The 12,079-nt window shown below is 43.9% G+C and overlaps 1 protein-coding gene across 1 annotated transcript in view; it reads right to left on the bottom strand.

Annotated features, from left to right (window-relative positions):
• The window catches only part of polr2a (RNA polymerase II subunit A), a 50,690-nt gene extending 38,666 nt beyond the window's left edge, over window positions 1–12,024 (bottom strand). The window contains exons 1-4 of the mRNA XM_073049023.1: window positions 11,694–12,024; window positions 5,301–5,433; window positions 2,892–3,028; window positions 805–978 (exon numbers count right to left, since the gene is read on the bottom strand). Coding sequence (XP_072905124.1) covers window positions 805–978; window positions 2,892–3,028; window positions 5,301–5,433; window positions 11,694–11,780 — 531 coding nt within the window. The 5' untranslated portion in view covers window positions 11,781–12,024. The remainder of the gene's footprint in view (window positions 1–804; window positions 979–2,891; window positions 3,029–5,300; window positions 5,434–11,693) is intronic.
• Between the last annotated feature and the right edge of the window lie 55 nt (window positions 12,025–12,079).

Genomic DNA, 12,079 nt, shown 5'->3' with positions numbered 1-12,079 from the left:
GAATTTTCAGTGCTTTAAAATAATAACTGTTACTATTAAAAAAAGCTGTATTTTATTCATTTAATTTTCAGTGTTTTAAAAGTCATTTCAATAAATAGCTAAAAACCATGGGACTTCAAAGACAGATATTTTGTTGTAATGCATTTGTTCATTTTCAATTGAAATTAAAGCACATGTTTTCTACATATCCCATGATATATTATTTTCTCTTATGAGGTGTATTACCAAAACACTCCGTCCATCTGCTCCTGGTCCGGCCCCCCTGTCAAATTTTAGAACCCTTTGTGGCCCACAAGTCAAAAAGTTTGCCCACCCCTGGGCTAAGGTGAACTACAGGAAACACATGGCTCAATACTGGCCTGGCAACAGGTTCATAAAGGACAGAAGCTTGCCACTGCACATGCAAGGTAAAAGAGGAACTGCACACAGCTCACACAGAACAGAGGTGCTGCAGCTTGACACTGCAAAAGGCATACCTTCCACTGCGTGCAAACAGCATATGCAGGATAGAGATAGTGGGGGGAAAAGAGAATAATTAATAATGATGAAAGCTTTGCCCTAGGATGACACCAGCTTGTAATAAAGAGAATGTTTAATCCAAGTGTAAACCCCAGACTCTTTTTCTACAAGGAGTGTCTGGAAGTCACTTAAAGTCAACAGCAAATTTCAAAAGGGGGTATTGGACAGGAAAACTTGGGACTATCTGAACTTCTTCAGCAAGGTATCAACACGTAGATTCTGTATGCACCTGATAAGATTAGCGTTAAAAAGGAGGGAGGCGTTACAACCACCCAATCCCATTACCTTCTCCTTGCTGAGGTCCTCATCACCCTCCGGTTGCTCCACTCCAAACTTGTTGTCCATCTCCTCTCCTCCTTCACAAATGTTCTTGCCCTTGCACAGGTCGTACACATGGGTCAGACGTTTGCGTGGCTGTCCTTTCGACTTGATCAAGATGTCTTTGATTTTAGGATTATTCTACATGGGGAGATTGGAAAGAAATTTCTCTAAACTACAGAGATGCAGCAGACACAGGCAGGATGGGCTGAACAGACTTCTACAGCATATCGATTCTCGAATAGGAATGCTGAGGTTTCACACCATAATTAAGGCTACAGCCTCGAGGTTAGCTACAGGTTACAGACTAGAGTCACAAGACCAGCGGAACATAATTAAGTCATTTGTCCTATCAAATCCAATCTGTATACAATCATTTGTTCCTGAGCGCCCTCAGATCCTGGGCTTCCCTGGATTTAAAATCCAGACTATCCTGCCCTTTCAATATCTAGGTTTCAATGAGGTTCCACACACATCTGCCTCACGCATCCTTCTGAACTCTTCAAGTACAGACCCAGGGACAAATGGTCATGACTTGGAATTATTATAGATTGCCAAGTGAATACACAGCCCATCAGTCACACACATCTGTGTTTGAGCATTGCCATGGCGTAGGGTGGCCTCGTCGTTACATGGGAATTGAACTAGAAATACAATTTGACATTGGTCTCTATCTGAACCTTGGAGATTTGAGGCATTGCTTCTGTGGAAGAAAAATACAAGGCTCTAACAACACTAATTGCCCAGGCCTACGTGCACAGACCAGCCACTTGGCAGGAGGATAGGCATTGGCTGCTGTCCAACATTTCGGAGCAGAAGAGGGAAAAGAATCTGATGGCTGTGGGGAACTGAGCTGGAACAGAGGACACATCGACTTAAAGACTGGAGTGAAACTCTAGGAATTTTCTCTTTGGAGGAAAAGAGGACGAGGCGACTTGATAGAGGTGTACAATATGATAAGAGGCAAAGATAGAGTGGACAGCCAGAGACTTTTTCCCCAGGGCTGAAATGGCTAATACAAAGGGGCATAATTTTAAGGTGATTGGAGGAAACTCTCTTGCTGGGGTGGGGGGGTGATGTCATAGGAAATGTTTTCTTTGAAACAGAATGGGAGATGCATGGAACACCCTGCCAAGGTGTGGTGGTAGAGGCAAATACATTAAGGGCACGACAATCTGAGATAGTCACTGATGCCCACTGCCTCGTGGGTAGCCTCGGGAGAGACGAAGGTGACAGGAGTAAACCCATAGAGCAAATCTGGGGTGGATTCCCCAAGGCAGCTGTACATTATTGGACATTCTTCCAGCAGATCTTGCAGCGAACCTGGTGCAAAACGTATGAACCTTGCTTCATAAGGTTTCCTTTGCACTACACTGGTGAGGCAACTGGGTATCTTAGGATCTCCATATCTTCTACCCAGGTTGGGATGATGATCATCCATTGTTCTCCGAGCCAGACGGATGCCAACTAACCAGATAGACACATGGATGAAAGAAAAGTGGAGGGCTACGTGGGAGGTTTGAGTCAGATCAATCCAAGAGTAGGTTAAAAGGTTGGACTGAAGGGCCTGTACCATACTAATCTATGTTGTACATTCAAACTTCTCTCATTAGCTCTGTGGCCAACAGTTAGTCCTCATCCAACACTGCTAAGTAAACACAGAAGCACTTGTGCGTTGCGCATTGGCTTAGCCGGTCGTGCTGCTGCCTCAGTTCCAGGGACCCAGGTTCAACACTGACCCTCCCAAACTGGTATTGTCTGTGGGGAGTCTGTGCATTCTCAATGATCCCGGGTGCTCCAGATTTTTCCCCCCAACAAAGACATACAGGGTCAGGGGGTTTAATGACTGCCTGAAGTGTTTCAGCTTTGGGGAAGGGGTTGAGAAAGTGAGGAGAGGTGGAGGATGCTGGAAAAAAACTCTCAGGTAAAACAAGAGAGAATGGGAGAGCACTGAGCAAGGAAATGTGGAAGTACGGAATTATGGGAAGCTGAAGTTGAAAGGATTTATACTCTGTGCTCCAGACTTACAAATAGAGGTGCAAACCACCACTTACTGAATCGACCAGCAGTTTGGAGCAGAAGAAACAGACGCAGCGCAGAACTTTCATCGTCTTTGTCAGAAAACCAACATGAAAAACAGGCTTTGCCAGCTCGATGTGGCCGAAGTGACCTGGGCACTCGGTCATATTACCTGCAAACACAAACAAGATCAAAGCTCACATCACAGCACCCAGACAGGACCAGCTTCCATCAGGCACTGCTCACCCACCAACTCTGCAATGAGTTGACCCACACTGGAAGGTTGAATTTTGGATACCTTGTATTCAAACATCCTGTGACTTTCTGTCTAGCAAGTTCCTGGACACTGGAATTCCCCAAGACAGACTTCTCTCACATACCCGATTTATACCCTGAGCCCTAGAACTTCTTCAATCTTTTCCGTCAAGATGCTTCCGAAAATGCCTGTTATCTGATCTGGGTGTTGCTTTGTGTTTCCATGAAGTACCTAGGAATGTTCAATGACATTAACTTTGCTACATACACTCAGTGGCCAGTTCACTAGGTACACATGCTTATTAATTCAAAGATCAGCTAATCATGTGGCAGCAACTCACTGCATAAAAGCATCACGCAGACATGGTCAAGAGGTTCAGTTGTTGTTCGGACCAAACATCTGTTACGTACCCCGTAACTGGGTCACTTACCAGCAAAGATAGAGAGGTCCGTTGAAGTCTGATGGTACTATTTTTAAAAGTATTTATTGATAAAGGGGCACAAAAATAAGATTAATGCAAACATACAGATAATATACGTCGTCAATACTAAATCTAAAAGCGCGGGTATAATAATAATCAATAAGAAATAGCTCTATCGTTGTCTAGGGGATAATGTATTGTCCGATGGAAATCTAACAGTCACTGTTAGTTTGTTCAAGCTGCAGCGTTTTGGGTTTAAGAGAGAGACGGTTTTAAACTTGCCCAGGTCTTTTATGATGCCAATCCTTTGAGTCGGGGGAGTTGATTTCCCCGTTGCTAGCTAAAAGCCGTTTTCCGTGGTACCAGCCACCAGTCCCAGGCAACGGAACTGAACGCACGTGGCCTCCTTCAAATGGCTTCCCGCTATTACGGGATCGCTAGTGTTTCTTCTGGTGCGTCTGAGGGGCTGTTCCTACAGACCCTCTTTTATCCTGACTCGCAGGGTTGTAGATGTCAATCAGGTTGGGGTGATGCAATCTCTCCCTCACCCAGCCCTCTTTGCCTGAGGGCGTTCACGTAGCATAGTATCTCAATCCACAAATTTGTCTCCAAGAGACAATGGCCATGTCCCGTAGCTTTACATCGCCGGGGAACGAGACATTCCGCACGTCTCTCTCTCATTTCCTGGGTCCCCTGACCCAACCCAATAGTGATCTTGCGATTCTCACAAAGGAGGGGGCTGCAGGCATAACACATCGAAATGTGATCCAGATGCCTTTGACTGTGGAATGTTCGTGTCAGACAGGGTGGTTTGAGTATCTCAAAGTGCTGATCTCCTGGGATTTTCACACACAACAGGCTCTAGAGTTTACAGAGAATGATCCAAAAAAACCATTTTAAAAAAAGTGGCATTTCTGTGAGTGAAAACGCATTGTTAATGAGAGGTCAGCGGAGAATAGCCAGACTGGTTCAAGCTGATAGGAAGGCAACAGTAACTCAAATAACAAGGGAATACAACAGCATTGTGTATAAGAGCTTCACAGCTTATCAAACCGTACAGCAACAGAAGACTGTTCAGGACTCCACTCTTTTACCTAATAAAGTGGTCACTGAGTGTAAATGCAGACTGTAAATCTCTTGCCAACACAATATTGCTAAACTTTTATTTTTCTCTTGCCAACCCTTCATTACTGCTGTTTACAATCTCACTACCCCATTATACAGAGGTGGGATTAGACTGAAAAATCAGGCTCAGAATAACAGCAGATTGCCATGCATCCCTGGAGACCAAGCCTTGCCAGAGTAAGATACCAACTATATTTAAACTGGAATCCCTCTAGTTACGTAACATAAACAGAGACTAATTAGATCCCATCCCATAAGCAGAAAAGTGACTCCAGGCTTCGAACAGATCAATTAGGGATGGGAAGCAGGGAAACCATGTGGGTTTGAGCCTTGTTTTTTTTTTGCAGAGTAGTCAGGTATGGTGCAGTTATTATTTATTTCGAGATCCAGCACAGTAACAGACCCTACTAACCCAGTGAGCACACACCACCTAATTACATCCATATGAATGATTAGTCTACTAACCCCTACGTCTTGGAATGTGGGAGGAAACCTGATTACCCAGAGGAAACCCACACGGTCATGAAGAGAATGAATATCCTTACAGACAGTGATGGAAATTCCACGCGTGTTGCAGGTGCTGTAACAGTGTTATGCTAACCGCTACACTACCCATATTCCTTCTCCAAGCAAGTCACTTACCTGCGCAAGTCTGGCACCTTCCAGTCCTCTCAATTACACCTTGCCTGGGGTCCATCAGCCCACCCAGCTTTGGGCGGCCACCCTCTGTTGTCTCCGAGTACTTGATTCCACCTTCAGTTACAGACATCCGTTTCTGGGAATGACAGAAAACATAAGACCATACAATATAGGAGCAGAATTAGGCCATTTGGCCCATTGAGTTTGTTTTGCCACTTCATCATGGCTGATCCATTGTTCCTCTCAGCCCAAATCTCCTGTCTTCTCCATGTATCCCTTCATGCCCTGACCAATCAAGAATCTATCAACCTCTGCCTTAAATATACCCAGTGACTCAGCCGCCACAGCAATGAATTCCACAGATTCACCACTCTGACTAAAGACATTCCTCTCATCTCCGTTCTAAAATGACTGCCCTCTATTCTGAAGCTGTGTCCTCTGGTCTTAGACTCCCCACCATTGGAAAGATTCTCTCCACATTCACTCTATCAAGGCCTTTCACAAGGGTTCAATGAGGTAACCCGATTCTTCTGAATTCTATAATGAATACAAGCCCGGAGCCATCAAACACTCTTCATGTGACAACTTCCTCACTTCATGCAGGAGTGAGCTTTGTGCAGCCCGCAAGGGTCACAACGCTTCCAGCACTGATGTAGCATACCCACAACTTACTAACTCGAAGCTAGAATATGGGAAGAAACTGGAGCACCCAGAGGAAACCCATGCGATCACAAGGTACAAATTCATTATACAGTCGGACCTCCTTATCCGTGAGGGATTGGTTCCGGGACCCCTTGCAGATACCAAAATTCACAGATGCTCAAGTCCCTTGTTCAACCTGTCTCAATGCGGTGGATCTTAGGACACAGCGGAACCCCAGACCTTATTTAACCTGTCTCAGTGCAGTGGACATTAGGACCCAGCGGCAGAGATCTGAATCGGCAGTGTTTCAGTTCATGAAAATAATCATGATCGCGTTTAAAAATGAAATGGAAATAATAAAGCAATCGGAAAGAGGCAAAACGCCGGTCATTGGAAAAGCGTTAGGCTACAGTCAGTCAACGACCGGAGCAATTTTAATGGATAAAGTGAGAAAGGCTGTGCCCCGATGAAAGCTACAATTACTGAGCAACGCAGTGGTTTAATTATTGGGTTTTTGATCCTCACATCAACCCGGCATGGTGGAGAGCGCACTCGATAGCGGTCTGTCACTGGATCGAACTCGGGAAGAAGTTTCTGAGCCCAGCGCTGAAACATACATTCTTAAGTGTTTTATATGCATAGAAAGGTAAAATATATACCAAGACAAACGTTTGACTAACTGACGCTAAATAATACCAGAAGTACCTGTTCGGACTTACTGAGTAAGAGAACTTCCAATTTTTTTTGATCCCGATCCACGATAACCCACACACATCCTCCCGTATACTTTAAATCATCTCCAGATTACTTATAATACCAAATACAATGTAAATGCTATGTAAAATAGTTGTTATACTGCATAGTTTAGGGAATAATGACAAGAAAAAAAGTCTGTACATGCTCGAACAACAAGTGCTGGAAGAGCACTTCCAGGTTTTCACTATTCGCAGTTGGTTGAATTCCCGGATAAAGAGGGCCGACTGCATATTGTACAGAGGCAGGATTGAACCCAGGATGCTGGCACTGTAAAGCGTGAGGCTAACTGCTAAGCTACCATGCTACTCAGCAGAGGTTGTCATAACTTATTGCTTCATTATCCAATTATTACTTACACTCCACCTCTCCCAAGATGTATACTACATTACTGTAGTAATTTTATGTATTGTTTCCACAAAAGAACAATTTTATGATACAGGTGCGCGATGACACATTATTCTGATATGGGTCTATTGTGGACTGAGAGTGGGAAGGGGGCAGGAGAGGGGAGGTAGTGGGAAGCACCAGAGAGACGTTCTGTAATGATCAATAAACCAACTGTTTGGAATCAAATGACCCCCTCTGGTGTTCCAGGTGCAGACCTGCGCCACCCACTGGCTGGCATTCCTCTGCCACCTGTCTAACAGCCCTCCTGCAGCACTCCACTCTTGCCATTGCCAGTAACCTCTGCTCCCACCAGATTTACAAACTCTTGTGCACATATACATGCCAAGACATGGTAATGTACTTTCAAGCATAATCTTCATCAATGCCATTTACTTTTGGTGAGGCTGACTGCTCAAGTTGGGCCAGAAATCGCAATAAAGATATCACAGTCACTCCCTGAGTGAATAAGATCATACGTGTTGTTTTGGCTGTTTCTCCCCATCTACTGTGGAGCAGCAGGTGCATTAGCACCTCAACAGCTGCAGATTTCCACTGGACCCCATCACACCGTAACAGGCAAAGGGCAAAAGATCAGCATCGGGCTTTGCGGTGGATGGCACAAGTACTGACAAAAGACGAATCACAAAGTAACACCTATAGATTAGGTGAGAGTAGAGGCAGTTAACCATCAGCCACCCAGCATCCTACACCCACTAACAGCACTGCACAGAGCAGTACACAGAGGTACTTTTTCCACAAGGAGCAGTCATATCAAACATTAGTATCTTGTAAAGCGCGCTGCTGAAACTTCAATTTGTGGTTTCATATGGATTCACAGACCTGGCAACATGATTCCTGGGTGTCAGACACATGGGAGCAGTCTCCTGTAGCATGATTCTTCAATAGGGGAAGCCAAATTCTAGACAGGCAGAAAGCAGAGAAGTTGTGCTGCCAGGGTGGATTGTGGCAAGACTTGTAGGATACCCCAAGCACATAATTAGGTGTTGGTTGTCAACATAAATGAAGAATTTCACCATACATTTCTATGTATGCACAGTAAATGAACTATCTTCATTGGGTGAGGGCAATCAATCTCACCACGCCCATCACCCATCCTACTATACCCTATATGTCAAACTCAAGGCCCGCGGGCCAAATCCGGCCCGTGGTGGAATTATCTTTGTCCCGCGAGATAATATCTAATTACTATTAAAGCTGGCCTCAGTAATCGAAGCGCCTATGGCGTATGATATGGCTAATGCTGAGTTTATTCAGGTACCAGGTTTTCAGGGTTTTTAGTGTTTATTCGGCAGTCTTCTTCATAAGAAACGGAATTTGTAAAGTGAAACACTTTGTAGTTATAGCAGAGACTGAGACACATGAGAGCAGGCTGAAAAAACGGAGGCAACGAAAGCTGTGTTCGCACACGTCCGACTGATCCGGCCCGCATGAAGCTGCATTTTGCTCAATCCGGCCCGTGACCTAAAATGAGTTTGACACCTCTGCCCTATACTGTTCAATTCACTGCATCCCATTTTCCACAGCCTGGACTTTGGTCTTAGTTTGATGGAACATACAGTGGTCTCAACTCCAGCTGCCTCTAGTAGGAAGAAACCTATTGTGCTTCTGCTTAGAAGCATTGTCCAATTATGACCCCACACTCAGTGGAACTTTACCAAATACCTTCCATACTGTAACCGATTTCCTCAGCAGCACCATTATCCACTCCTTCTCACTAAATCAAGACTTTTGCTGCCAGAATGTGATTAGGGCAGTTACACTTTCCTTAGTTTAGATTCTACTGCCCCTACCTCTGTTAGACTCTCTACTAGATAACATTCACATGGACATCCACCATTAGTAAGTTAAAGTTAAACCAATTATATCTGTACAATTACTCATTCCTCTCAACTAGACCATTCTCTGCTTGCTGTGTATGATATGCCAGTTGAGTCAATTCACAGGAAACTTTGTATTTTTAGGAAGTTGTTCCAGGTTTTGAGGCATGGTAATCATACACTGTGCTCATTTTCAATGGAAATGTAACCACAGGGAAAATCCAAGGACATACAAAACATTACTGTTGGATCCATGCTCAAAGCTGCCTTATAATACAGGGTTAGGCAAGAGAGCTCCACCACCCCCCAACACAAGGATCACTCCTTTGCTATTCTCAGCCACCAACCCTACTGCCATGAAACCACTTGGAAATCTCCCAACTTTCACTGCTGTGAAGGTTCACAATTGTAATCCGTTGCACAATACAGTGTGGCAGTCCTCTCCAGAAGCAAACATTCACAGGGCAGACCTTATAGACTGTTGTGAATTAGAGCTGAAAAGAACTCCAGAAAGGCTGGTGCACATCCTTTGCAAATGACTCATTACTGTAATTGTTTGCAAATAGAATTTATTTGATGGGATTTCTAAGCAGGGCTGTACTCCAAGGGGAAATATTTACCAGTTGACAGGGGAGAGGCCAAGCATGAAGGGTAAACCAGAGTAAACAGGCATGAAGGGCCTCTCGTGCAGCACTCAAGCCCAAACTAAAAATTTGACACTTGATAGTCTCATATCTGGTTAAAAAACCCTGCACTCTCAAATACCACACCTACTAAATTCCCATTACGATGGTGCCCTTCAGCACTGCAAAGCTTTCTCCAGACAGACCCCTTCAAGAAGACACTTCACTGAAGGATCACAAATCTTTATCATCTATCAAGCCATGGAGTGACATAGTCAATGCTGAAATGGACAGCTTTTCTTAAAAAAAAGCAGCAGGGATTTGAGGATCTTCAGGTGGTGCCACTTAGGGGAGTAAACAAGCAGGAAAGTGGAGGCCAGGGTCATCAGCCATGAACTTTAAGGAGGCATTTTGGGCAATGGGCTAAAGCCTACATTTGTGTTATTACAACTGACTGGCAGATGTTAATGAGCAGTGGCTAATTTTGGGATGTGGGCAGGGGAACTGGAAAATAACAGGAGAAACTCACAGCAGAAAGTTTTATTGGCAATTTGTTTTTATTGCAAACAATCTTTAAATGCTAACATACATGCCAAATCAACAGTCACATAAAAAAATGGTGCCAGAGCCAAACCCATACCTACGGGGTTGTACAAGATGATCACTGCATGGGCAAACAAGCCTTTGCTGGAATGTGTTACAACAATTTCATCACTCCCATGTTACAGTCAATGTCAACTCAAGTTTGAATGAGGTGGTCCTGGACTGATGCCTCCTGACCTGATCTTTATGGCAGGAATTGCGCAGGAGAGGCTGTTGTCAGATCTGAGGTGCTGCAGGTAATTAGCTGGGATGGAGGTGAAGCAGTCCTTAATACAAGAAAAAAATGAAGCCAATTGCAGTCATCTCAAATCCCCTGGAAGAGTGCTCAACATTTCCAGTATTCCAATAAGTGTTTAAGCACATCCCATCCAGGGCAGCTGTAGAGTGGCCCCATGCCCCACTGTAGTTCAGCATGACAAGGCCAATTGCCCCAAGGAGAATATCACAGCAGGAAGCAGCAAATAATCTAACAAAGCCAGTTCCTAGATTGCAATACTTAAACAACTGCAGATGGTTCACCGCTTTTAATCTGCGTGAAAAGCCTTGGTGACACTTGAATCTACTCAAACCAGAGGCATCATTAAAGCAGGCAGGCCGATGTTTGGCTTAGTATTCATTATCCATCAGCTTGTCTCCCTTATTGGACTACTGTGACACAGAGGCTCATGAATAATCCAAAACCAGTCACCAACTCCAGCGATCTTTTATAATAAAGTAGTGTAGCTCTAATCACAACTGTGCTTTCAAGACACCCTCTTTCCCAGATGAACAAACTTTTAGTACAACTCTTGGATTAAAGAGCACAGAACCTACTGCAGTGAATGGGACATCCACATGAGACTGGAAGAGCAATTTGTTGGCATTACTGAAATGGATTAAAATCAATATCTGATTGGTTGACAATCAAAGTGGGTGAAGTGGGGCAAGAAAAATTGAAGCCTAGGAGATATCTGGGAATTAAAAGAGGGAGTGGAAATCCTCCCATTTATGAAGAATATACGGGAACACAGCAGACAGGGATGATGAGGGGGAGCAGTTTTGTATACAGTAAACCAAATAGTTTTATTCTGCTTACATTCAACACCTGCAAGAGAAAGTTTAAATAACAAGAGTTGTCCTGCCTATTTCACAGGTTTAAAAACTTCACATTAAATTCACGGTAAAAATTTAGGACACGTGCCAAGAAAAAGTCTTAAGAAAAAAAGGATTTGTTTCTTTAAATCTTAAATGCAGCATACAAGGTTCCCTCAATAAATACTGAAAACACTTTGTAGAATTTAACGAGTTATAAAAGTATCATTCACTTTGCAGAACTGGAGCTTAAAAGCATACCCATTTAGTCATTTTTGTTTACACAATTTGGTCAAGTATAAAAAAAACTGAGATAAAATTAGGTAGAAGTTCGCAAAGTGTCACAATATAGTGAAAAAAAAGCTTAAGAGAATGAAATCAAAGTGCGAATAATAAATACCACACTTTCATCGTTTATACAGATTAAAATTGAATCGCCCAACCCTACAAAACAAAATACAAGTCTAAGGACATACCATTTCATCTGGGCTCAGGATACCAAACTGAACCCTTTTGATGGAGCGCAGTGGGCATGCGCTGTCTCCGGAAGGAGGTCCTTGCATGGTTCAAACTCCCAGCAGTCTAGCGACGTCTCGTTAGGGGGTGGGTAAGAAATAACTCCCACTCTCCTTTGAGGAAATTGATAAAATCGTATAAAACAGCCACTGGGTAACGCGACAGTAACACTCACATTGAATGCAAGAATCAGGAAACCGCGATTTCGCCTTTAACTATTACCCCTACCAACACCTCCCTACTCTTCCCCTTTTTCCCTCCCGCACCGAATGCGCTCGAAGCGCATCTGAAGACTATCGAGCTTGTGCGCCGTATTATATAGATTTCAGATGGCTACGGGGTTACC

The sequence above is a fragment of the Hemitrygon akajei genome, chromosome 6 (assembly GCF_048418815.1).
Source record: "Hemitrygon akajei chromosome 6, sHemAka1.3, whole genome shotgun sequence".
In the NCBI taxonomy this organism is placed as follows: Eukaryota; Metazoa; Chordata; class Chondrichthyes; order Myliobatiformes; family Dasyatidae; genus Hemitrygon; species Hemitrygon akajei.
This window is presented reverse-complemented; position numbering and strand designations above follow the sequence as displayed.